Source organism: Cebidichthys violaceus, unplaced genomic scaffold (genome assembly GCF_023349555.1).
Source record: "Cebidichthys violaceus isolate CVI_PGR_0920_01 unplaced genomic scaffold, fCebVio1.0.p SCAF_4, whole genome shotgun sequence".
Lineage (NCBI taxonomy): Eukaryota > Metazoa > Chordata > Actinopteri > Perciformes > Stichaeidae > Cebidichthys > Cebidichthys violaceus.
The window spans coordinates 1411578-1438864 of NW_027176594.1; the positions used below are offsets into that span (position 1 = coordinate 1411578).

Genomic DNA, 27287 nt, shown 5'->3' on the forward strand with positions numbered 1-27287 from the left:
ATACGGTGTGCATTTTTGTCCATGACGAATATATTTTCTATGTATATCTGTATGTATGTATTTAATATTTTTTGGTATCATCATCCACACATTCAGTGATCTCCCCTTTCTGATTTATTTTCATCTTCTCAAATAAATGTGTAAAAAAAAAAATGTTTCAGCTATTTTGTGTTTTTTATTTTTAATACCTGAATCTTATTCTGCTGCTGCTCAACAAAATATTACTATTAATAACAAAGAATGATATGTTAAAAGGAACTGCTTAAGAAGTAAAAAAAAAGGAAAAGAAATCAAATACAGATTAAATGTTAAAATAAAAAACTAAGTTTGTAAAAGTGACATAGAAGTGACGTTAACCCTAATAATGATGATGATGATGGTAGTGATGAATGTGATGGTGACATCATCAGGTGCTTAATTTGACAGTAACTGCAGGAATCTGTGGAAGACTTGTTACACTACGGAGGGCTTTTATTTTGAAACCTGTTCACTTTACCCAGGGCATTCATTTGTCTCATGCATTTATTGTTGTGGTTTGTGAAAGTTCCAAAATATTCAATTTTTAAAAAAATATTTTTTACTCAAGATAATGTGTTTTTGTACACAAATCATTATATACTGTTGGTTAAGTCTGAAAGATGCCCTGAAGTCTGAAAGATGTTTTTACATATACTATTGTAATTTTCTTCACGACATATCAACTCAAATATTTTGTAAAAATATATAAAAAAGTATTATCTTCCAGGACTTCAAAGCTTTATTCATTTTAAATTTCGTGCATTGAATTAAGAAAATATTTGGGTTTCAGTGACATTTTTTTCAATTCACTTCAGAGCCACCGTACAGGTAGCAGCGCCTCAGAGAAAAGAGAGAAATATGCGCAGTATTTGAATAATACCGTAAACAGTCATCTTCAGCGGGACCGTACTTTCTTCTTCTCTTTCTATAATTACCGCTCAGACGTTAAACTCCTCTCATGTCAGTTTTGGGGATTTTTTTTTTTGGCCTCCATGTGTGAAGGCACTTCTGCACCTCCATGTGAACCGACTGTAAACAAACCGCTTGTCATTAATATGCATGAGTGGGCGTGGTCTGCAATCAGCCCCCGCCTCGTGTCGGTGGATATTACCCAGCCTCCTCCGGGTGTCTACCAAAGTGCTGTCCGCGCTTTGGCTGCAGTCAGTCGGATTGGTGTCGCGACCTGCGTTCGGTCGGAGCTGTCGATAAAGGAAAACCAGGACAATAGCAGAACAAAAGGGTTCCCGTGCAGGAAGGACGCAGAGCGGATCTTTTTTTTTCTGTCAGGACCTTTGTGGAGATCTTTCTGGGAGGAAAAGCTGTGCATGTCCCATCCCGGAGGGGTAAACACCCGGAGCGGAGGTGTCGCACCGACTACCCCTGAGCCCCGACAGCCGTTCGGCAGCAGCTAACCGCCGGCATGACCCTCACGCGGAGCTCCGTCCTCCTCCCCGCTGCCGTCAGCCTGCAGCTCCTGCTGCTCTCTGCCCGCATACAGGTACTCCAGACTTCCGCTGAAATGTCTGTTGTTTTAACTTTCATTTTTTAAACGGCTGAGATGTGAGCAAAGAGAGACCGAAACATGGAGCAAATCTGTCTCTTCTGTTTTGGAGAAAATGATGGTGATTTATCTTCTGACGTCTTCATGAATCAGCAGTTACTTTCCACGGAGTTTGACAAAAAGTTTTGTCACGTAAACGTGAGATAGGCCTACCTTCTCAGGCTGTTCCTATCGGTCTTATGATGAAATGTGCCTTTAAAAAAAAACTGACTTAAGTCCTTTAAAATGTTCTAAAAGCTCCTCTGTCTGCTACAGGAGTAAAGTGATAAATCAACATTTTTTGAGGAGTGAAGTTGAGGAGTGATGAGGTCATTTTACACACAACATACATTGTTAATTAACCTAAATATTATTTGAAAAACCCCCCCCATCAAATCACTTAAATGTGAGTTGTGCTTTGAAAAAGCGACTTTTAAGGTTACAAATAAATAAATTGATGCTTTACAAACCAAATGATGCGTCTGCTCTGACATCAGGGGTTTACATTTCTTATTAGGGAACTTTAAAGCATCATTAGTTCATATTTACAGTTGTGTGCAATAATACCTATTTGTTTAATGGGACTTTTGCTCCATTAGGATATCAATTCAGTGGGATTGCGGTCGGCTTTGGATCACACGGACTGTCTTTTGACGAACCAATCATCGGCAATGTTTTGTGTGTGTGTTATCAGAATCGTTCTTTGGCTTCACTCTCATCGGTCCTGTGAGCGTATGAGAGATCCTGCAGGGAGCTCTGAAGTCGTAAAGTCAAAGCATCCAGAGCTCAGTGTTTCCTGCTGAACTCATGCCTGCTTTCTTTACAGATTCATGTAGTTTCGTCCAAACTTTGTTCAAACTTGCACGACTTCATGTTAACATTTCGTTGAGATCGCAGAGTTTCCAGCTACCAAATAGTTCAGGCAGAATTTTGGGGTTATTGCGTCTAAAATGGAACGTAAGACGTCGTATAGCTGAAATGAAATCCACCGATTTTTTTATTTTTTTTATCAGGTGTGACAACAAAAAAACCCTCTCCTGATGATGTCACAGTGATGTCACAGTGATGTCATCTGGGTCGCCTCGCCTACAACAAATCTACGACAGAAGTGGCTGCGTCACAAACCAGGGAGGGGAAGCCTTAACAATTGATGCGGTTCAGTTGCATTGTGGGAAATGAAGGATCTAGTGAGGATATCTCGATAGCCGCCGTTTTCAATTTGGACCACTCTTTTTGTAACGTGTCTCTTGCAAGTATGCTAGCCCAGGTCAAGATGTCAAATGCACTTTAGAGGTCCATCATCCTAGGGGGACAGTCAAAACCCGGTTCTGAGGATAGTTGGAACCGAAAAATCTGGTCGAGAGAACACAATGTGTGGGTGGGGTCCTGGTCTAGGGACCAAGAGCACCTGCAGAGAGTATTCTGTCCTCTACCTGCCGTGACCTCACCTGTCGACCCTCTTCCTGCAGGTCTCCTCGGCCTCGGGACACTTTGAGCTCCAGATCCTGTCGATGCAGAACGTGAACGGGCAGCTGCAGACCGGCGCCTGCTGCGACGCGCCCCGGGACGCCGCGGACCGGGGTCGCGCGGCGGACGAATGCGACACCTACTTCCGGGTGTGCCTGAAGGAGTACCAGCTGAAGGTGTCCTCGGCCGGGCCCTGCAGCTTCGGCGCCGCCTCCACGCCCGTGCTCGGCGGCAATACCTTTTCTTTACGCGGCGACAAGAGCGACAGCGCCAGGATCGTGCTGCCGTTCAGCTTCGCGTGGCCGGTGAGTTCAAAAGTTCTACCGTTTTGTCTCATTTGATGTCGTGTTTTTGTGTCTGAAGAGGGTTTTTTTGGTTGTGTTTGTGTTGCTTCTTCAGCCAGATGTTCATCTCTTCTGGTCAGAACTGAACCAACACTAGGATGTGGTCTGGTGTTCTCAGACAGGTGATCCCTGGTTCATTCAGCCTCTTGATGTTTGGCTGATGTAGTTGTCGCCTCATTAGTAAAACAGAACTGTAACTTTAGATACTTTACCTTCAGCTGAGGGGACTAGTTTTATAGTTGACAGTTTTGTTCCATGGATTCAGGATGAATTGGTGTCTAAATCTGACCCGTTATCAGTTCATTTCCCCCCCAACAGATGATATCTCTCGAATATATGATGCAACACTATCACGATACAAGACGGGGAGGAAGAGAGATATGTGACTTTAACTTACTTACCAATCTGGCGTTCTCTCTCCCAAGTAATCCAGCCACATCACGGTCCACTCATGAAGTAAGATCGCACACTTTATTCTCTAACAGTGTTTCGCTGGTGGAGTCATAAATCTGCCGGGTTGGACTGATCGAGTTATGAGCTCCTCGGAGAGTCTTTTTCTATCAGCTGTTTGTTTCCCCCCCTCCCCCCGGGTTGGGAGCGAAGCAGCAGATCTGGAGCTGGTGGGCTCCTCGCTCCGATCGTCTTTCGGGGGTTGATCTGGTTTGGGTCCAGACCCCTGTGACGCTCAGCAGACACCGGCTGAGGTTTCGTGTGCTCATCAGCTCGGCTGCTGTGGTTTTCCTGCCTGGAACTGCAACTGAGGACGAAACCGCTCCGGTCGGGAGAAGACACCGTGTTTCTCCTTTTCTCTCTTTCATGCGTTGTTGTGGTGGTTATCTCCCCTGACCTCTCGGCGGGGGTTGGGGGGGGGGGGGGGGGGGGGATAAAGGGCCGTTGTTGGCGGCTCTGCTCGGCTGGCTGCGGGACATTCCTGCTGTTGACCCTGGTAACTGGCATGTTAAATGAAGCCGTCGTGGTCGTCGGGGCAGGATGAGTTTTTTTTGTTGTTGTTGTTGCCTTTTTTTTGTTTTTTGTTGTCTACACAATTTAAACTGGCAGGACCGACCCCAAACAGCTTCTCTGTGTGCGTCACTCGTGTTTATTGGAGCTGTGATGGCTGCTCAGGATGTGTAAAGTCCTGCCAAACCTGCAGCGTTTCACCCAAAACCCCACAGTTGGTTCATCCCTCCTCCTCCTCTCTTTCTTTCTGGGTTTTTTTTTTTCAGTAGTTTTTTTTTTTTTTATCTCTCACAGCACTTGTGTTTTTTAAAATCCTTTCCCTCCTGCTGTGTTGTATTTTTCCACCTTTTTTTTTGTTTCGGTGTCTCATCCTCTCTGATGCCTTTTTTCCAACTTCATCCTTTTTCTTTCTTTTGGTGCTTTTTTTTTTCTTCGGTTTAAATGAGCGGGGCACTATGGGAACAATGGGCACGGCCGTGGCCGGGCTGCAGCCGGGGCTTATGGGACAATGCCGGGAGCAGAGGGGTTGGGATTTGGGGGGCGGATGGTGGAACAATGTGTCCACCGTCAGCGAGTAGATAGTGGAGGACAACCTCAACCAGAGGAAAAGTTTTGTGGTGCAACTCGTGTTGAAGCAACACCTCCTGACGTCAATACACAAACTCTTTCAATCCACCAGCGGCTTTACAGTTTATGCAACATTCAATCCTAACACTGTGTCCTGAGGGCGGGGTCATGCAAATCTAAAGGAGTTTATCCTCTGAGGAGCAGGACATTTCTGACCTTTTTTGATTTTGTGCACAAGTTGATTCAGAGTTTCCTATGTCCAAGGGGGACTTTTGCCCTGACGATGGCACTAGAGGAAAGGGTCATGAGCTCACCAAAGTGACTGGGCTTCATCCTCTGGGGACGCTGAATATTCACAGCAAGTTTCAGGATAATCTGACCAGAAGGTGTTGAGATATTTGTGCTCTGACTCACTGTTCACTAGCAGTTAATCCTGCCGGGGTTTGTGTTGGAACAAATGATGTTGTCTTCACCAGACCACACACACACACACACACACACACACACACACACACACACACACACACACACACACACACACACACGAACCAGTCATCCATGCAGGGTTGATCTGGATGGATGACTGGTTGCCCAACAGTCTAAAAGTTTTCGTCTGTTAAACTGAAAACAGATGATCTGCTATGAATAATTATCATCAGATTTAAGTCACAACCGTAATTTAAAATAATATATACACATTGTTTTACAGATCAGCTACTGAGTGAAAACATAGACAGAGATTTTTAATTTCTCATTTTGGCTTTTGACACCTTTTTTTTATCAACATTTAGAGTTCAGCCTTTGGTTTCTTCTTAAAAGGTCGACCCAAAAGGAGACAGCAGCCACGTGATAGGCTGTCCACTTCTGTCCTCTTCAGTCCTGTTGTTCTTGTTGTTCTTGTTGTTCTTGCAACGGACACAATTAAGTACGATTTTTACAAAGAAAGGAGAAGAGTGAAGGAGGCATGGAGAGAAGGTTAAGCTTAACTGCCCCAGTGAATTATTAACATTTTTTGAATGTGCCAGGCTCAGAGGAGTCCAGATGTGGCTCCACGAGTCGACCAAACATGGACATTTCTGATGAGTCCCACTGCTGACAGACGCTGGAGGCGTCCAGTCCCTCCTTGACCATTTTCTCATCCTTTCCTTCCTTCCTTTCCACCCTCACTTTCTTTTCCCCTGTCCCAGTCGTTCCCATATGACATCAAACTCATGCAAGTTTGACTTTTGTCACAGTTAGTGCGTGCTAATCAGACCGTCTCATAAACATACAGTCCAGCAGTCACCTGCATCACCACACAGCGAGGATGTACCTTTTGTCAACAGTACATGACTTGTTTTAACAAGAGAATAAGACGCCAATGATGGTGAATAATTAGAGTATTAGTGAAGAGTAAACATTACCCCTAATTACCCTGTGAATCACCTACGCTAATGGCTAGCATACACATGTCCCAGTCTTGCACGTAAACTCAACTTTACAAACGTTTGTAAGAGTTTAACTCTGTATTCTGTCACCATCACGGCCCGTTGACGGTACTCTGACCCAACCGTAATCACCACGATAGTCAGCATGCTAGGGATTAGCATTAGCGTCTAGGATAAGTTAATTTAAAAGGTAACTGCTGTCATGAATGGACATTTTAATAATGTGCTTTTTGTAATGAACGTGGGAGAAGTTTGCCTTTCTGTCATGAATCTCCTTAGGTTTAGGAAATATCAATGTTTGGGTAAAAATAAATGCTTTTCTGGCTAAAAAAATTAGCAACTAGCTAGCTAAGTACCCAACTGAATGTTTTATCCACACACTAGATAATTAATCGCCATTAACACTGATTGCAGCTTCTCCATTGTGAAGTTTTCTGCTTTATTTGTTTTACACAGACGGCAACCTCCGGTTCTGCCGAGTGACGCCGATGCGGAAGTGTCTTAAAACCTGCATTCTCTCTAGTGTCCATCAGGGGGCGACTCCTCTGGTTGTATAGAAGTCTAGTCTAAAATGACTCTACTTCTCTCTTGATTTATTCCCTCAGTAAACATTGTAAACATGAGTTTATGGTCTTAATCTCTAGTTTCAAGTCTTCTTCAATGCAGCATGATGTTCATTTAGTACATTATGGTCCATTTAGAGTCAAACACACCATAAAGCAGGGGATGCTTTAGGGCGGGACTTACTGTGATTGACAGGTCGCTGCCACTACCAGAGCCGCATTCCAAATATAATAACTTCCGTTCATCGGTTGCAAAAAAAACATGGTGGCGACCACAATCCAAGATGGCGATGCCGAACTCAAGGCTCCAAAGCGGCCGTCCACAAACCAATGGGTTTAATATTTAAAATTAAAATGTAATATCATGTTAAACTGATTTATAGGCTGTTGGTTGGACTAAGCCAACTCCACTTGAAGATGTCCCCTTGGGCTCTAGGATAGTGTGGAGGATGGATATTAGGTGTAAGAGATGTTGTGACACTAATTGTTAGTTGCAGCTTCAGCGTCCCCTCAGGGATCCGTACTGTGAGAACCAGCAAGGCCGGACCTGCGTCTTCTCCTCACCGTGTTGCCGGTCGGCATTGACGAGGTCGCCCAACAAAACACAAACGGAGGAAGATCTTTTTTTTTTTTTTTTTTTTTCTCGCTGCTGCAGTTTGAGTGAGTTCGGAGCCCCCCTCCTCCTCCTCCTCCCTGCCCAGGACCTGCCTCCACATGTCGCCTGGCTCTGCCTGCTAACAAAACTATTTTCCCACACTGAGCCCGCAGCCAGAGAAAGCAGTTCCACCTCCTCAATCAAACAATCACAGAGAGAGGGGGAGTGATGGGAAATCCCCAACGGCCTGCCGCTAGATGTTTTGGCAAAAAGCGAACGGAACCTGTTGGCGGGTAACCCGGCCGTCAGGGTTCTTGTCCCTGCTCTCATCTAGAAATCGAATTAGCCGCTGAAATGTATTCAGGTGCCACCCACTGTGTTCGGTGGGCAACGCGTTTCACTTTCCCTGTCGGGGTCAGGAGGCATCAGCCCCGACGCCCAGATCCCGTTTCAGCCAGAGGGGTGACGCAAGGATGTTGCAAGAGCGGCTCGGAGGGCTTTCAGTCACGGCTTCGGCACGTTAGCTCGGTTCTGCATTAGCGGCAGTAATGTGGCGTCGGAGTAAACAGCTCTGCGGTTCAGCGGAGACGTGACGCTCTGTGTGGAACCGTTGACGAGCAATCAGGAGCTTTTTTTTTTTTCACCAGAATAAGATTTCCTTGATTCTGCTTTTAGATTGTGGTTTTAGATTCTTGTCGGTAAGAAAAGAAAATATGTTGAAGCCAGCTTTATTTTCAGCTGCCAGAGTCAGTAACTCGTCGTAAAAGGATGAGGTTTTTTGTGATACTTTTTTGGTGAAAGTTCAAATATGTTGACATGCTCGAGCTGAATTGTTCAGTTTGACTTACTTGCATATTTTGATTCTGGTCTTTGACTGGAGAAATCCAACTCATTGCATTCTCATACCTGCTGCAGAAAGTGCTGAGTCACACCCTGCCTGCATTCGTAACCATCAAAGTAGACGGAAGCCCAGCAGGTCAAAGTTACTACAAAAAACCCCAAACTTGTTTGTCTTGAAGTCTACTTGGTTCCAATGGCATCACACAATTTGACATAGTGGCCAAATCTTCCCGGTCCGTTACAAAACGCCATTGAGCACAAGAAGACTGTTTCCCATGGACGTTTTTTAGGTAAATTAACTTCCCAGTATGAAGGCATAAACGGCCCTTATTTAAAAGCTGTAAAATGCACTATTAGCCGAATCCAGAGTCGTTTTCCTCCCTCCGCTGGACTGGGGGGGGGGGCGGGGTTAAAGGAAACGCTAGTGCACATGCTCTATGGGTCCATGGATGCTGAAGATCGCGGAGGAAGATCTGCTTCATTTTATATTTGAAAGTCAAGTTGGTTTTTTTTTGTTTCATAGGAATGAGAAGCTCACTTTCAGTTTGACCTCCAGCCACAGTGGTCTATGATGATCTGGTTTGTGTCCAACCTGCTTTATCGTCTAGTGTTTCACACCCAGCAGACCTTTTTTTTTTTTTTTAGAGTGATGTTCCAAGATCTCAGATAAGAATGTTGTTATTATTGATAGAAACAACTAACAAAACCGAAATAAACTGGATTTATCCTTTAACAAAGTACAATATATTCAGTCGCGTGGACCTTGCTCACCATGTGTGGGAAAACACTGTTTTGTGTGGCGTGACTCGGTCTGTAGGAACATCTTGTTGAGTCCAGCTGCAAACACTACAAAGATTGAAGCCAAATGTCATGCTTTTTCTTTTTCTTCCTTCTCTTATCTGTTCGTGTGTAAATCCACCGTATACATTTCCATCTCCAGAGTTGCTGTAGAAACATGTAAGACATGAAGAAATCCCCCGCGTTTGGTTTGTCACGGCTCATTATGGTCCAATAATCCCGTCGGCTGCTCGGAGGCGCTCGATAACCCGACATCACAAGCCCGAGCTAACCGCTAATCTGTAAACGACATGGAGCGACTGTGGTTTCCTGCGGAGCGGAGCGTTGGTGGGAGAGAGTTTATCTAGCTGCCGTGGATCTACGCCAACATCCGCAGGGTTTTGACGGACGTGGACAGGGTGACGCGGGACCGCCGAGGTTGAAGTTCGGCCGCATTTTAAAGCAAGTTGGTTTTATATCAGAGAGTCAGATTTAACGTCAATGAGGCAACAAACCAGGAACCCGTCGAGTCGCCATGACACTGTGTTCTATTCAGTCCCCCCCCTGTAAAAACAGTGGTTTGGTCCTTTTAACAAATGCAAAGAGTCTTCAAGCTGCAAATCACAAACGCACAACGATGTTCTTCTATACATGTGAAGACCCTTCATATCCTAATCTAACATTAAAACCAGGTCTTTACCCTCAAACAACCCATGGAAGAAGTGAGGACCAGACAAAGTGGTCCTCAGTCTGCAGCGTCAGAACTCCAGAAGGTCTAGTCAAGGAGCCCACAGACACACACTCCTCAGTCCTTGTGGTTCCCTGGCTCTTATTTTGGTGTCTTGTTGACGTCGAGCTCCAAGTTTGGATGGTGTGAATGTTGGAGACAGAGAGAGAGAGAAACCTCCAAGCCTTAAACCACAATAACGCGCACACACACACACACACACACACACACACACACACACACACACACACACACACACACACACACACACACACACTCTCTCTGGCAGGCTCTGGTACGTCTGTCATTCGATAGCGGTGAGAGCGACAGTGGCCTTAAGAGAGACAAAGGGTTTCAAAGTGGAGCCGGAATAATCGAACACACACACACACACACACACACACACACACACACTGTGTGTCTCTATTTAGAGGCTTCAGGGTGTTTCAGTGACGCCTGTGAATTTAGTTTCCAGTGTTTCTCATTAAAGACTTGATTTGATCTGTCAATGCTCCTTAAAGTTGAGACGCCCAACTTTTGATTCTTCAGCTATGACCGATCTTTATCTGTTCCTATCCTCAGTGTGTGTGTGTGTGTGTGTGTGTGTGTGTGTGTGTGTGTGTGTGTGTGTCTGCGTCTGCACGAAATGTTGTGTGTATGCTGCATTTACATCATTTGTACATTTTTCATTTCCCCCGTTTGTCTATTTTGGTCCACGATCTTCATGATAGTGAGATCTTTTTACAATTTAATATGTGACAATATCCAGCTCTATGTTTTCTGCTGGTGTTGGACAATAAGTATCTAAAATGTCCAATTTATACAAACAAACAGAAGTTGAGTGTTATTTTCACTTGCTGTATTGTTTCATTGATTCTGTGTCTCTCTGACCTTTGTGTGCAGAGGTCGTACACGTTGATCGTGGAAGCCTTGGACTTCAACAACGACTCGTCCTCCGGCAGTGAGTATCTTCTTCTTCTTCTTCTTCTTCTTCTTCTTCTCTCTTCTTCTTCTTCTTCTTCACTCCTCTCTGCTCGGCTCTGTTTCTTGCTGACATCAGCACGGCCTTTTGACCCGAGAGCTCAGTGCTGCACAGACCTCCGATCCATAAAGACGCCACGTCTGTGTGAAAACCAACCGACCGCAAACCTGCTTCAGTTTCTTCACTCAAATGCTTAAAAGAAACGGTTTCTCTCGAAAAGTCCAAATGTAGATTTGACGTGGGATGACGACTAATATAGTCTTTTTCTGAGCTCCAAATGTTTCATTCATTCACTCTGAATTATGGCAAAAATATACATGTTGACAAACTTTGTCAGTTCATGTTCAATTAAATATGAGACACAGAAGACATCAAGACATTGTCCAGGAACGTCCTCTCCTTGTTTTAACCCTTTGCAGACTTCTGGAGTTCCCTCTCTTGTTTATTGCAGCGCTAACCCCCCCCCCCCTTACAGCAGCCTGTGGAGGTGTTTACATGCCCTGGATGAGTCCCATTGAGGAAACTGGTTGTAAAGAGTGTGTGTGTGAGGAGAGAGTGAAGCTGGCACCTTTTTACTTTCTAGCGTCTGTTTATGACCCGGCGGTCAGCGAGGCGGTCGGAGCGAGAGTGTTGGCTCGGTGCTGTATTTGGCGTACCTCAGGGAGCCATTATAGGCCCGGTGTGAAGTCGGCTGACCTCGGCCCAGGTGGGCTTCACCGCAGCCAGTTTCACTCCGAAGGTGGAACCAGAAATGAGCAGTCTGTTAAGTTTAAAAAAAAAAAAAAACGATGGATACGATTCGGGCTGGGAAATACATTCATATTTCTCAACATCTTGACATGAGACTCGACACCGTCTTGGATTGTGGATATGGTAATATGAGCGTTGTGTCTTCCTGCTTTTAGAACGGTCACATTACAGTCGATCCCAGCCGCAGACACTCTGATACTCTGATGTTGGTTTTTTTGTCGTTCTGAAACCTTCAGCAGACAAACAAAACCGAAGATGCCGTCGAGCCAAATGAGGACAGGAACAAATATTGACCCTCTCAGTTTAGCATCAACAAGTTAAGTGCCTCCGACACGTGGGCCTCAATGGACGCCTGCGTCGTTCCGTTACTGTGCAGCAGCAGCAGCCCTCTGTACACGACTCGCTCCGACACAGATAGTGAACATAGTGAAGCATTCAGCAGCTAAAGAAGACACTCATTACCCCGGGGAGTTGGTGGAGACCAAAACCAGAGCTAAAAGACAAGAGAATACCCGACTTAAATCCATCAGGTGGACACGAGCGCCACTCCTAATTATCAGGTTGCTCTGTAATTTGAAATACTGAAACTGAAATAAGCAGCGGTTTGTACTGTTTGTACTGTCAATGCAGTTTTAATGTTCAAGTGTCGCCCAGTTGACGGACAATTCTACAGTTAAAACGTCTTTCGGTGGCATCTAGCGTCTGTAATGAAGGTTTTTATTTAATTTATTCGTTTAACCTTCACCGTTTTGACTCTCTTTTACAGAAAGGGGTCCTGGTCAAGATGGCAGCGTAAAAGTACCGCCTAAAAATAACACAATAACGACAGACTTTAAACATAGAAGACGCGTCAAAGAGAGTGAAAACAAACCAGCAGATCGCTTTCATTTCATTCAGCACTGGGATACAAGTACATTTCTAAAATCTTGAATGCTTATGAAATGATCTAGAATCTAAAATCAGTGTATGCGTGCTTCAGTAAGAAGGACGTAAACCCAAACTTATCAAGAGGTTTTCCTCAGTTTTCGGCGCTGCGGCTCTGAGGCGGCCGTTTGCTCGACAGCTCGGCCGGTATTCATCGACCAAGTGCCAGGTTTGAATATTTGCTCAAATATTCTGGACGGAACGGATCCAGCCTTTTTTTTTCTTCGAAGGGTACCTATTTTTCAAAATCTGCTACCTCCGTGCCATTTTTTTTTTTTTTTTTTTTTGATTCCCCATCGTGATGTGAAGTGTCACAGTTTGCTTCCAGGCCGGTGGTGTTACCTGCTCCGAGGTTTCTGGAGTCTCTTTTCAGCTCTTTGAGTCCAGTCGCTCGTCGTTTAAACGGGCGCCGTCACCTCGGCCCGACCACACTTTCCACCCCGCCGGTGAAATACCACAGAGCAGCTCAGCATTTTCAAACTCTCTGGAATATTACAGCAGCCCGCCTCCTTCTGCAGCCACAACTACCGCTGTCCTCACGGGCGCTCCGGCAGAGGACTGTGACTGTGTTTGTCCAGCTGCTGAGGACGAGCCTCAAAGACTATTGACCTACAATCATTAGTCCATCAATCTTCTGTTCAATCGAGAGTCAATATATGCTGGTTGTCTTCGTCTTCTATGTCATAAACTCTTAAGTTAACAAGCCGTTTGAAAATGTCACTTTAGGCTATTTTAAATTATTATGAACATTTTATTTTATGTATTTCCATCTTTACCTAAAAAAAAAATCTCCTTTACTACTTTATCTTTGAATTCAGAATAGTTTTTTTGCAGAATTATGTAATTACAATTCTAGCTGTAAACCAAAATATGATCTAGAAAAAAAAAAAAAATTCCCAGAGACATTTTCTTGTCGAGCTGCGTGCGTCTTTAGAGCGGTCTCTATTGTTGTAGAAAATCTCTGTTAATCAGGAGAAAAGAGTTTTGTTCACAAATCAATAAAAGGTCTTTGAGAGTCAACGTTGGTTTTATTCGCTTGCAAGAAGGAAGAGAGTTGAACAGATTCAGTTGTCCGTGGAAGAAGCGTCAACGTACTTTGAGAATACGCTGTGTTCCACACACTTCAGGTGCCAACATCCTGAACTGTGTCACACAAAGTTTCACAACAGTCATGGTTTAACAGTTGAGACAGAAACAGGTCGAGAAGGAGGAAGCGGGCATTTCCTTCCACCTGGGCTGTGCACACTTTGCATGAGTGCAAGCTGTGTTTCTTCAATGGGAAGCGAGACCGCACTCGAACACACATATATGTTACCATTACACTATATAGCAATACGTTAGCATTTTAAGCTGTGCCTCCAGTTCCTTCAAACAAAAGCCCTTCAGTGATTCACTGAAAAGTGAAGTTTATACAGAAGTGCCGCATTCTCTCTAATGTCCATCAGGGGGCGACTCCTCTGGTTGTATAGAAGTCTAGTCTAAAATGACTCTACTTCTCTCTTGATTTATTCCCTCAGTAAACATTGTAAACATGAGTTTATGGTCTCAATCTCTAGTTTACAGTCTTCTTCAATACAGCGTGATGTTCATTTAGTACATTATGGTTAATTTGGAGTCCATTTTGGGCCTCCAAACGCCTGAGTGTTTCCTGTCTGACTGATCTAAACCGCTGTGTCTGCAGGCGCTGGCGGGGCGACGATTGAGAAGGCCGTCCACTCGGGGATGATCAACCCGAGCCGGCAGTGGCAGAGCCTGAAGCACAACGGCCCCGTGGCCCAGTTCCACTTCCAGGTCCGCCTCTGCTGCGACGAGCACTACTACGGCTTCGGCTGCAACAAGTTCTGCCGCCCGCGGGACGACTTCTTCGGCCACTACGAGTGCGACCACAACGGCAACAAGACGTGCCTGGAGGGCTGGTCCGGTCCGGACTGCAACACCGGTGAGTTCTCTGTGGGTTTCATCGATGCACGGGAACTCTACTGTTTTAGCCCATTTCATACAGTTTTTAATTGATTCTCCTTCCTTCCAGGCAGAGATTTGTTTCCTGCATTTATATTAAAATCCACTTTCAATGTCCTATCAGAACTATACAAAAAGAGAAGTAGCACTTTACTTTACTGCAGCTCAGAGCCGCGACGCTTCTCTGCCGGTGCGTTCAAGTGCTTGTGGAAATCTGGAGACATGATCCATGACCCGCATTTGCCCACATTTTTTTTTCTTCCTTTCCGTCTCTCCGCAGCGATGTGCAGACAGGGCTGCAGCACAGAACACGGATCCTGTAAAGTTCCTGGAGAGTGCAAGTGAGAACCAGCACACACAAAACACGAGCGCAGCGGCTTTCTGTCTTCTTGTCTGTGTTTGATAGAGACGGTAGAGACGGAGACGAACGGCCTCAACTCGAATCAAATTAGGCTCTCTCAGCTTTCCAGCAACTGTTTCAGGAGTTGATTTTACTTTATTTCATTCATGATATATATATATATATATATATATATATATATATATATATATATATATATATATATATATATTATAATATTATTTTTTTTGGTTTTAATGTCTCTGGTCAATTTAGAGATTTTGCTTCTATAACATGTCTTCTTTCACAAAAGTGTAAAAAAAAAACCCTCCAAAATACACATTTAGGTGTTTATTTTACTACTTTGTCGATCTGTTAAAAAGTTAGTTAGATAATGCCTCATTTGCATATTTAAACTTAAAATTTCAGAAGACGTGTAATACAAAAAATAATTGTGTTGATGTAAGTAATTGGGGAAGTTTTGTGGTTATCTATTGATTCTTTTTTTTGTTTTTCCTATTTACCTGTAGGGTTTCCAAAATGTATGTAATTTTACATTACATGTATTTAATGGAAGTTTTCTTAAAATTAGGTCATATTTGATAATAATAATAATAACCCCCCCCCATCTAAACATTGGGCCTAGATGAAAAATATTAACACTGAACATGCAGCAGCATGAATCAAAATACATTTACAAAAAGGTATAAAAATCACATTGAGAAGTGACAGAAAATAAACGGTATCATGTAGAAATCACAGCCTAAAAGTAGATTAAATCGTCAAATGCATTCAATCACGTTTTATCCATTTTAAGTGAAACTATTTTGTTTAGATTTTTTTTTTCTCTGGAGATGAAACTTCTTCTGGTCAATTAAATGTCATTAAATACTAACACTATAATATCTACCGTATGGTGTGTATGAATGCTGCTCACAATGTCAGTATTAAGTCACAATTTAACAACATTGTGGGATGTCTCTCAGGTGTCTGTATGGCTGGCAGGGGGAGTATTGTGATCACTGTATCCCTCATCCCGGCTGTGTTTACGGCAGCTGTGTGGAGCCCTGGCAGTGTCTCTGTGACACCAACTACGGAGGACAGCTGTGTGACAAAGGTGCACACACACACACACACACACACAAACACTCAGACACACTGTTAAGTTATTAGAGAACTGGCTCCATCAGTTTAAGTGTGTTTTTTTCCCCCTGAGGGTTTTGTCCTTGCACATTAGAAGGAACATGAGTATCTTCTTTTTATCTTCATAAAAGTACATTGTATTCTGTGAACCTCTGCGGCTGATTATCCAGAGATATTAAATTTGAACGTCGCGTCTTTGCGCCGCAGATCTGAACACGTGTGCGACGCTGCAGCCGTGTCTGAACGGAGGAACCTGCAGCAACACGGGACCAGACAAATACCACTGCTCCTGTCCCGATGGCTTCTCGGGGGTCAACTGTCACAGGGGTGAGAGGAGTCCGTGGTTCAATTCCCGCTACCAGCAGCAAGGCACTATGCCGAGTTTTCAACCCTTCCTGTGAAGTGTTATCAGAACTCCATGTTTACTTACGACAGGATTAAAATAAAGCGGAATACCGTGAAGTTTGATTATCGTATTCTGACGACAGTCTTGCTCCCCAGAGGATGAACCTTTTTTACATTTTAACACTTCTCTCTTTCATGACAATGCAACAATACAGCAAAGCAAATTGTGAAACCCTAATTCAGTTCTTACCTCATGATCATCAGCGGACCACGCCTGTCTGTCCAACCCCTGTCTGAGTGGAGGGAGCTGTGTGGAAACCAGTCAGGGTTTCGAGTGTCGCTGTGCCTCCGGGTGGACCGGACCCTCCTGCTCCAACAGTAAGACCCCCCCCCCCCCCCCCCCTCGCTGAAACCTTTATCACACATCAGATCCTCTTTCCAAACCTGCGGTGAAGCTTCACGAACTTCTTTTGGACTTTCTCTCCGTCTCAGATGTGGACGAGTGTCTGGTGAACCCCTGCAGTCATGGAGGAACCTGTCAGGACCTGGTGAACGGTTTCAAGTGTACCTGTCCGCCTCAGTGGACCGGAAAGACCTGCCTCATCGGTGGGTCCTCCTCTAACTCCAGAACCAGAACTGTTGCTGTGCTCTTTTTTTTTTTCCAAATTTGTGGTTGAAGTTTGAGGCTGTTTAGGAAAACTTTATATAAGTTATGATTCATCTCTTCCATTTGTGGGGATCAGTTTTTCCTCGGGGCGTTTTCAGTCCGGCAGGTCGGAGCTCCATCCTTCACCTCCTCTCACTGAGACTGCTGAGGGTTTTATTTTACCTAATAACCATTATGATCTCGGGGAGGAACGGTTCTGGTTTGGAGGATTAGCGCTACGGATCGCCCCACCGCAGCGCTAATCCTCCGCTGACCAGCAGCCACATGCTGCTCAACCTCTAACTGTGGCTAGTTAGTTTGGATCTGCCAGCCCTTGATTTTGAAGTTTTACAAAGTGCTTTTTTAAAATAGTTTCAAACTTTTACAACATTGAGCAAAGAAGCAACATATAAAAGAAACATCTGTAAACTCCTGCTTTCTCCCTCTAATCCGTTTAATCTGTTGTTTCGTTTCAGATGCCAACGAGTGTGACGACGAACCCTGCGCCAATGCCAACTCCTGCCGAAACTTGATTGGAGGATACTTCTGCGAGTGCGTCCCAGGTTGGACGGGCCAGAACTGTGACACCAGTGAGTAAGACGCTCCCAACGACGCCACAATAATCATAATGTGTAGTGAGGAGGAGATGGAGGCAGTCGAGATGCCAGAAGAGTGAACCGGCGGCAGCAATAACAACAATCTTTATTTGTGGAGAAGCTTTTATTTTGAAACTCAGTTTGAGCAAGTGTCACATAAGGCTGCAATGTTCAGGTGTCAGGATTCACAAATCAAACACAACCTCAGCTTTATTTTTAACATCTTTTTCTGTTTGGACACGGTTAAATAATAGACTCTTTCCCATCCAACGACAACAGGAGATTAATGAAACAACAATTTTGTTACAGACGGACAAGGTTTGGTAAATCTTTGCTTTGTTGGCAATAAGATTCAAAAGTTTTTGAGCTGTTTTGGCAAAAAAAATTGTCCTCGAAACTCTTTAAGTTAACTTTAAGCTCCTAATCAAACTGCTTATCCTCAGGAAAAACTGTTTTGTGTAATGCTTTTTGTAAAATCTCATTAAAAATTTGATTCTGCAGATATCAACGACTGTCGAGGTCAGTGTCAGAACGGAGCGACATGCAAGGTGAGCTTCAGAGGATTCACACGCTTCCTAGTTGGAGTCATTTTTCTTGCTGCAACACACACACACACACACACACACACACACACACACACACACACACACACACACACACACACACACAGCTATAAACAGCAAATGCTGAGCCTGTGCATGTAGGACAGAGACATGACTGTGTGTATTTGTGCTTGTGTGTCCATGACAACAGCAGATCAGATTTCTCCAAACTTTCTCGTTTTCCAAACAGAAGATAAACAGTCTGTCCTCGTTCTTTTCAAATGCTGATTGCTCCTTTTTCTTTTCTGCCATTCTTCATCTCACAATGGTTTATTGTTTACTGATAGGAGCCAGATTACATTACAGTAGCAGCATTATCTGACAGTGTGCATGGTCAACATACACAGCTCAGTTTGATTTATAGTATTTATGGTTCAGTGGTTGTTGTTTTTCAGAGGGTGAAACAAAATCTTAAATACAAACTGTTATTGAGTACGAGTGTACATATCTGTGTGCAGATTTTAAAACTTTAAAGACTAATTTGGTAAAAAAAAGTAGAAGTATTCTGACCTCCCTGAACATGCTGCTTAGTTTGGCAAAAAGCTAAGAGCTAGAAGCTAATACACACAGTGTGAATTGTGCCATGTAGTTAGTAATAATAGTAATAATAATAACTTTATTTATATAGCACCTTTTTATAATCAAAGTTCACAAAGTGCTTTGACAGTCAAAGCAGCGAAAACAAGACAATAATAACAACAGAAAGCTCGTAGTAAGCTAGCGTTAGCTAGCAAGTCAACTCTGTGGAAAGGTGCTTTTGAGCTGACAATGTGGGCTGTGTGTGAACTTGGAGCTTAACGTGAACAACTCATTTATAAAAGAAATGTTGTACAATTAAAAAGGAATGTAAATACGCTAAATAAAACTCCTCAATTAGCATCACACATCCCTCACGGTACAGTAACGGCTAACGTTAGCTAGCAAAAACTAGCAAACGGTGTTAACAAGACTGAATACTGAAATATCATAAGAAATACTAAATACAGTCACTGAAAACTGGTGCGTGATTTGGAAATATGAACATGATTTTATAAATAGTGACAGAACTTTTCTCCTTCAGGACCTGGTGAACGGTTATCAGTGTGTGTGCGCTCTGGGTTTCGCCGGCGAACGCTGCGAGAAAGACGTGGACGAGTGCGCCAGCGGGCCGTGCCTCAACGGCGGCCGATGCCACGACGCCGCTAACGGCTTCCACTGCCTGTGTCCACCCGGCTTCTCTGGAAGTTGCTGTCAGGTGAGCTAAGATACGGTTTATGGAAACAGGAAGTTTATTTCTGCAAACTGACCTGGTTTCTTCACAAGATATGAAATCTTTTCAATTATTTTATCAATTAAAATTGGAAATAAAAAATGAACAAATCAATATATCATTTGTAAAGCCAGGCAGCTGGTCATATTTTTCATCTTGTTTCTGTAGCTTGTCTTGTTGGCTTCTGTTTATTTATTTTTGTATATTTTGTATCTACAACAGCTGTAATACGCCGTTTTATTATCCAACTATTCATCCACTAAAATATGATAATCAGTCTTAAATCAAGAACTCTGAAAAATTATAATTTGAATCCATCATGACCAGTCTTTGCCTGTTTATGTGTGTTTCTGTTGTGACCTGATTTTAAACTCTACATTGTTCTTTTATTTGGCTCAGCTGGTCCTCCTCTTCATTTCCTCTATTCAATTCAATTTATATTCAATATTATAATTACAGATAATTGCTGTAACTTTACACCACGTCTTTGTCCTGCTGGTTAACACTCTGAACAACTGAAAAGAGTCCAAAGTATGCCTGACACACATGCTGTTTTCTTGATATCCTCAACTTATAAATACTGTTTTTAATCAGGAGACGCCATAAATAACAAGTGATGTAATTCTAACTTAGCTCTTAAAGAGGGAACACAAAAAAAGACTGTGTACAGTGCTGTTAATGTATAATATTAATGTATTAGCCATTGAACAAATTATTATTGTTGTGAAATGCTGAGCGTGGTTTTTTTCCCAGCTGGATGAATTGTTCTCTCTGTCCACAGTTGGATATCGATTACTGCCTCCACAGTCCGTGTCAGAACGGCGGCCAGTGTTTCAACCTTGCGGCAGAATACTTCTGTAAATGTCCCGACGACTTCGAGGGCAAGAACTGCTCCCACCTGAAGGACCACTGCCGCACGACGCCCTGCAAAGGTTCACCTCCACCCCATGTTCACTCGCTATCCACGGCCCGTTTTGTATCTGCGTACATTTACTCAAGTTCTTTAAAACATAATTAACGATCAAACGATGACGTATTATTATAGATTAAGATAAAACTTTATTGATCAATGGGGGGGGGGGGGAGTTCACAGAACATTAACATACTGCTGTTAAATCTCTAAGTGTAATTTATGGGTCCCTGGTTTCCTGTAACTTCCTAGAAAGTAACTATAAATCCATAGGAAGGTTCTTAGAAAGGATTGTATCACTTGGTGCTAATTGCATTCATTAATTCCAATTATTTGCGAGCGTAAGCGAGAGAATCTTTTAGTCCATACATGCAAATGTACACTTTGTCTCGAGGCAGACATAGATAATAAATGTCTGTGAATGCTCTGACCAGCAGCCAAAAAGTAGTCCGGGTTGCTTCCTAGCTTAAATTAAAGTTAGTCTTGAAGAAAAACTAGAGCACAGAAAATACAGAGAAAAGTTTTAAAAGTTGAAGTTTTTAAACAAATAGGATGTGACGTGTTGTATGTAAGTAGATTTTGTTACTGTTAGACAGAGCCAGGCTAGCTGTTTCCCAAAGTTTTTACTAAGCTACGCTAAGCTAACTGGCTGCTGGTCTTCAAACATGGAGTAGAATTAATCTGAGCATCCAGATCTGGTGAGAAAGTAAATTTAGCATGCGTCTCTTTCTCCCCCAGTGATTGACAGCTGCACGGTGGCGGTGGCGTCCAATAGCACGCCGGGCGGGGTGCGTTTGATTTCGTCCAACGTGTGTGGCCCCCACGGGCGGTGTCGGAGCCACGCCGGGGGACAGTTCAGCTGCGAGTGTGAGGAGGGATTCACCGGGACATACTGCCACGAGAGTGAGTACATAAATGAATATTATGTATTGTTTTATAATTCTGGTACTTAAATGTGTTTTCCCATAATAGTTTTTTAATAATCTCTTGAGCAATCTTTTTTTTTTTTTCTCCAATTAGATGTTCGTTTTATTAACTTCAGGGTTCTATAAAAACAAAAAATAAATCTAATACATTATTGTTTCTCCTCCCTCTTCCTGTCAGACATAAATGACTGTGAGAGCGCCCCCTGTCTGAATGGAGGAACCTGTATCGATAAAGTCAGTCAGTATCAGTGTATCTGTGCTGACGGCTGGGACGGACCTACCTGCCAGAACAGTGAGTCCTCCTCTTCCTCCCTCTTCATCCCCGTAGCTGTAGCAGGAAGAGGCGGCGTTGAGCGGCCATATTGGATGTGTTCCGATGTTTTTGTCATTTGTCGCGCAGACATCGACGACTGCAGCGCCGCCCCTTGTCGGAACCGCGGCGTCTGTCGAGACCTGGTCAACGATTTCTACTGCGAGTGTAGCAACGGCTGGAAGGGGAAGACCTGCCACTCAAGTGAGAAAACATAGAACTGCCGTTCGATTTCTGGCCCTCCAGTTGTTCCAGATGTTGGTTAAAAATTCTGACTCGCTGTTTTTATCCCCAGGAGAGAGTCAGTGCGACGAGGCGACCTGTAACAACGGGGGAACCTGCTACGACGAAGGAGACGCCTTCAAGTGTCTGTGCGCCGCTGGCTGGGAGGGCGCCACCTGTAACATCGGTCAGCAATGACGTGACGCTGTTTTGTTCTTTTTAAGAAAGTGTCTTTGTGTTTCGGCGCAAAAATGTCTAACTGTCGTCTTTGCGTCTACAGCGAAGAACAGCAGCTGCCTGCCGAGTCCCTGTGAGAACGGGGGAACCTGTGTGGTGGGCGGAGACTCTTTCAGCTGCGTCTGTAAGGAGGGCTGGGAGGGCGCCACCTGCAGCCACAGTGAGTTACTGCACATCCGCTGGTCTAGTCTGCATAATGTAAATCGAGGGTCAAATTTGAACGGTTCACATTCCGTGTGAAGACATGATTTGTGAGTGTCACATTTTACTTTAAGTATGTTAACATGTTCATTGTATGCATGTTAATGTGGTAATATTTAGCATGTTAAGAGATAGCAGAACGTTATTCATACAAAGAAAAACATTGTGCCAAAGATGCCTGATTTACTTACTGAAATATGAAAAGGATCCATCCTCTGGCGACCATGAATCTCCATTTCTAAACTTTAATTGCAATCCGTAGAATAGATGTTGAGAACAAGTGTTGTCATGTCAGAGCTTCACTGCTAATGTGACTTAAGATATTTCATTTCGTAGTCCAGACTCAGACCGGAGAGATTTAAACGTGTGACGAACACGGTGAGGGAAGTCTAACATTTTCTTTCTTTATTTTCCAGATGCCAACGACTGCAGTCCTCATCCCTGGTGAGTTCAACACACACTGATGTACATATTACATTGTATGGCGTACCATGCTGTGACATTTTGTACAACATAGAATACTATGAATTTTTTATGTTTTATTTTTTTTTACATTTTTAAGTCAAAAATGTTGTCCAAAAAATATAGTATGTTGAAATATGTCATAGTATACCATACAAATGTCATAACACAGTATGCCATATGAAATCATAAAAATGTCAATATAGTATATTATAAAACGTAATTGTAAAAATTTCAGATTTAAAAAAAAAAAAAAAAAGTAAGTAAAGTAATTCTATAATTAAGATTCGGTGTGAGGGCTCCAGCTCAGTTAGCCCAGGGTTGTTTATTTATTGATCATCTCTGTCCTGCAGTTACAACAGCGGGACCTGTGTCGATGGAGACAACTGGTATCGATGTGAATGCGCTCCGGGGTTCGCCGGCCCAGACTGCAGGATCAGTGAGTGTTGACCTTCTCTCCAGCTCTGCCTCCACTCATCTGCTGCTCTTTTCATTATTCCCATTCTGTCTCTTCATTCAGCTCTCAGACGACACAAAGAACGGCCGATAATAACAACGTGTCACTCGCCTCTTTTTAGATATCAACGAGTGCCAGTCGTCTCCCTGCTCCTTCGGCTCCACCTGTGTGGATGAAATCAACGCTTTCCGTTGCATCTGTCCCCCGGGGAGAACCGGCCCCCGCTGCCAAGAAGGTAACACATTATCTTCACCATCATGAGACGTGTTGGTGTTGGACCGGTCACAGTTGATGCTGACGGTGAACTTTGTGCTGCAGCGTCGGGGAGGCCCTGTGTGGTCGGAGGGCTGGTGGCTCTGGACGGAAGCAGATGGGACGAAGACTGCAACAAGTGCCGCTGCCACAACGGGAGGATCGTCTGCTCGAAGGTAAAACTACTTTTACGGTCAACACGTGAAGTGATGAAGGCAAATCAACAAGGTAGTAAAATATGCAAACCATTCTTTAGTGTTTCGTTTTTACCTCTTTACTTAAGATTCCATTAAACGTATTTTCTTTTTACAAAATGTACCAAAACACTGAAATTACTGTTTACACTGTTCTTTTATTGTTAAGATTTTATTTAAAAATTTTAAAAAAGATTTTAGTACTCAATTGTACACTAAATCTATAGTTCTAAGATTTATTTTTTTTGCAGTGCATTAATACTTAATACTTATTATATTGTTGCTCTACCGAGTTTTATTTAGTTGTTTAGCAAAAACATGCTAAATGTAGACGACAACGCATTTCTGAGTTACGTTTGAACTACTCTAACACAATTATACAGTTTGAACAACAACATGATGCGCCTGAAGACAGCCGTGATGTTATTGGCTTAATGAATGGAGGCAAAGAACAAACTGTCTGTAAAAATACTCAAGTACAGCAGCAGTCAAATTGACTTAAAGTGTCAACAGTCGTCATTATGCAGGATCGGTGGAGGTGGATCCATTTTAAACACTGTTCTGTAGTTGTTGTTGTTGTTGTTGTTGTTGTTGTTGTTGTTGTTGTTGTTTTTTTGATGATGAACAGACAATGTGTTGTGTGTTAGGCGGAGTGCATGAGCCCCGCCCACCGGGCCCCGCCCACAGCCAGGTGTCACTCAGAGAGCAGCTGCGCCAACGTCACCGTTACCTTCAACAAGGACATCACGGCAATGGTCAGTTCGGTTTTCCTCCTTCCAAACGTTAGTGGTCACGGTCTCCTTGGGGTGTTTTTCATATCGCGCCACACCTCCATGCTGGACGCTGACGGATGTCCTCTGGTGCGGTGTTTCAGGGCGTGACGGTGGAGCAGGTCTGTCGTGAGCTCAGGAGCCTCTACGTCGTCAAGAATCTGTCCTCCGACTCCTCCGTCTCCATGACCTGCGAGCCGTCGCTCAGCACCAACAAGGAGATCCACGTAGCCATCGTGAGTGTGGTCTGAAGAGTCCTTTTACTACTTGTTGGAAACGTAGAACAAAACTCCTGTAGTGTAAAGATTTTAAAGCGGTCGTCAGCTGATATGATCGGGTTATGATTTCCTACCGTTTCCAGTAGATCACACTAACATTTACCGAAAAGTCTGGGATTATAAAATGGAAAAGGAGTCAGAATTCGGAGATAAGAGCGCCAACACTGTCGCTAAAAGCTTAAGATTTTGTTAAACTGTTTCAAACCGCTGTTGCTGAAGCCAGAAAAATAAAACGCATCCAGTGTGCCAGATGACTTTTTTTTTTTTCTAGTTGGGAATGGAAAAGCTTTCATGACTTATTGTGTTTCATGAATCGGTGATTAGAGGGTACCAACACAAGCATTTATTTAGACTGAAATGTCGTAGATAAACCATAACGGGAGCTTTTCCTGCTGGTTCTTTCAGTCGACGGAGGACCAGAGGACAGGTCTGACCTTTGTCAAGGAAATCACAGACAGGATCATGGATCTGGTCAGCAAGAAGAGCGCCAACAGCACCGTCATCAACGCCATCGCAGAGGTCCGGATCCAGAGGAGACAGAGCCACAGCCCCAACGGTGAGCCGCGAAATGGAGAGGACGTCGACTGTTTCACAACTCTCTCGTGCATTTGAGGCCGTTTTCGGTCGGAATGGATGATTTTAAGCGCAGTTTATTGTGTTGAGTTTTTGTTGTTCGCTGACCTCCGTTCCTTTGTTCGTCCAGCAGACCACCTCGTGCCCCTTCTGGTGTCCGCCGTGGTTGTCGTCTGGGCGTTGGCGATCGCCTTGATGTTGCTGTGGTTCGTGAGGAGGCGAAGGAAGCAGAGCGCCCACGCCGGGGTCAGCACCCAGGCGGCGGCGGCGGCGTCTGCGGCGGCACCGGTGGCCGAGGACAACAACGCCCTCCACAACAGCGTCAACGCCGCCCGCGAGCAGCTCAACCACATCAAGAACCCCATCGTGAAAAACACACCCAACCACCAGCACCACCTACTGCTCCATCACCACCTCTGCGATGACAAGAACACCGTCAATGCCAAGATCAGGAAGTCGGACACTGGAAGCCAATCGGAGGAGGACGAGATGGACAAGAGGCTGCAGAAGGCGAGGTTCCCCCGGTCGACGCCGGCGTACTCGCTGGTGGACTGGGGGGAACGCCCCCCCCACCATACGACAGGCAAACCCCCACACTGGACTAGCAAACAGGACAACAGGCAGCTGCAGTCACAGAGCGTAAACAGGATGGAGTATATTGTATAACCAACGGGGGTCCACAGAGATCCGACCCACCTCAGTGGTGGAAGACTTTTGGTTATTTGTCTTTTTTTGGTGTTCTTCTTCTTGTGTTCTTTTTGTTTAAAAAAATTGCAAAAAAAATTTGACGTAAAAGTTTTTGACGTAAAAATTTTTTGACGTTTAATTTTTTGACGTTTAATTTTTTGACGTTTAATTTTTTGACGTTTAATTTTTTGACGTTTAATTTATGACGCTGGCCCGAACGGCCCACTGCGGTTGGCTGGATCTCCGATTTTGTGGACATCTTCGTTAAGGACAGAACTTGGACGTGCGGGAGCGTTTCTAAGGAGACTGACATACACGAAAAGGGTCTTTGATTCAAGATTGAGTTTTGTATTTGAACGTGCTGTTCACCACAGCACCCGACCAATTTGGGAGAAAAATATATTTATTTAGCTTTTTTTTGGGGTGGGGTGGGGGGGGTTTGAGTCAATATGAAGAATTGTCCACGTAGAATGTTTCTGTATAGATATGTAAATATTTTTTTATTAATCATTGTGTATATTTGATTTATTAACTTAATCGTCAAGAGCCTTAAGATATTCCTTTTGTTTAATTTATGAGTATTGTTCTGAGTCAAAGGTTTGTAAGCTTACAATTTCTTGATGGATTTTTTTTTTTTTTATAGATTTTTAATGCCAAAAGTGCTCTTGAAGAATAGTTAATTTTTTTTGCCTTTTGGATTTGGGCATTTTTGTGCCTCGACTAAATGTTTTGTACATCGTCTGTTGGATGTGATTTTGTTGGTATGTTTGCCAGGATGTTCTGTTGAGTTCAACATGTAAGTGTGTGTGGGGGGGGGGGGCTTTTTACACAAACCAACATGGTGGCAGACATTTTGCTTTTGCTACTGAAAAGAAATTCTTCAAAGGATTGTTTTGGTATTTGTACATTTTGTACAGTGTAAAAAAAAAAGTACAGAACAGAATTTGGGTTTCGTTTTCGTGTTTGTAACAATCTGAAAGATCAAACCTGCGTGATTCAAAGGTTCCCTGTGGAGTTTTCTTGTGAAGTGAACACTTGAAGTCTCCTCCACAGGGAACCTTTTTAAGGAAGTGCTTGAAGAGAGTTCAGCAGGAGCATTGTGACGTGTTGCCTTACAGAGTCAGGCTGTGAAACCCTGTTTGATTCCAGTCGTCGGCCCCTTTAGTTCATGATGGAGGAATAAATCAAATGTGTTTTTCTCGTACATTTCACTTAAGTGTTTTTTGGTTTTTTTTGGACCTTGAGAAATAAAAATCTGTTTGTTACTGGCAACAATGAATTGTTCTTTTTTTGGTGAAGCATCTCAGAAAGAACCAGTAACTTCAATTGATCCTGTTAGTTTGATAGAAACAATGCTCTGACATTTAATGACGTACTATAGCATGATTATTTTATGACTTTAATCACATAGTATAATGTCTTTTTTTACAATGTTTTATTACATATA

At 43.6% G+C, this 27287-nt stretch overlaps 1 protein-coding gene across 1 annotated transcript; it reads left to right on the forward strand.

The window, feature by feature from the left end:
- The first annotated feature begins 1188 nt into the window (after positions 1-1188).
- On the forward strand, positions 1189-26294 carry LOC137884781 (protein jagged-1a-like). Its single transcript, XM_068726789.1, has 26 exons — positions 1189-1516; positions 3028-3330; positions 10729-10786; positions 14163-14420; positions 14721-14781; positions 15767-15897; positions 16131-16250; positions 16533-16646; positions 16761-16874; positions 17391-17504; positions 18012-18058; positions 19173-19346; positions 20143-20293; positions 21010-21174; positions 21376-21489; positions 21598-21711; positions 21803-21916; positions 22010-22126; positions 22584-22611; positions 22983-23068; positions 23208-23321; positions 23405-23514; positions 24180-24287; positions 24407-24538; positions 24986-25136; positions 25284-26294. The coding sequence occupies exons 1-26, from the start codon at positions 1439-1441 to the stop codon at positions 25817-25819; spliced, it is 3612 nt and encodes a 1203-aa protein (XP_068582890.1). The 5' UTR covers positions 1189-1438; the 3' UTR covers positions 25820-26294.
- Positions 26295-27287: the final 993 nt, after the last annotated feature.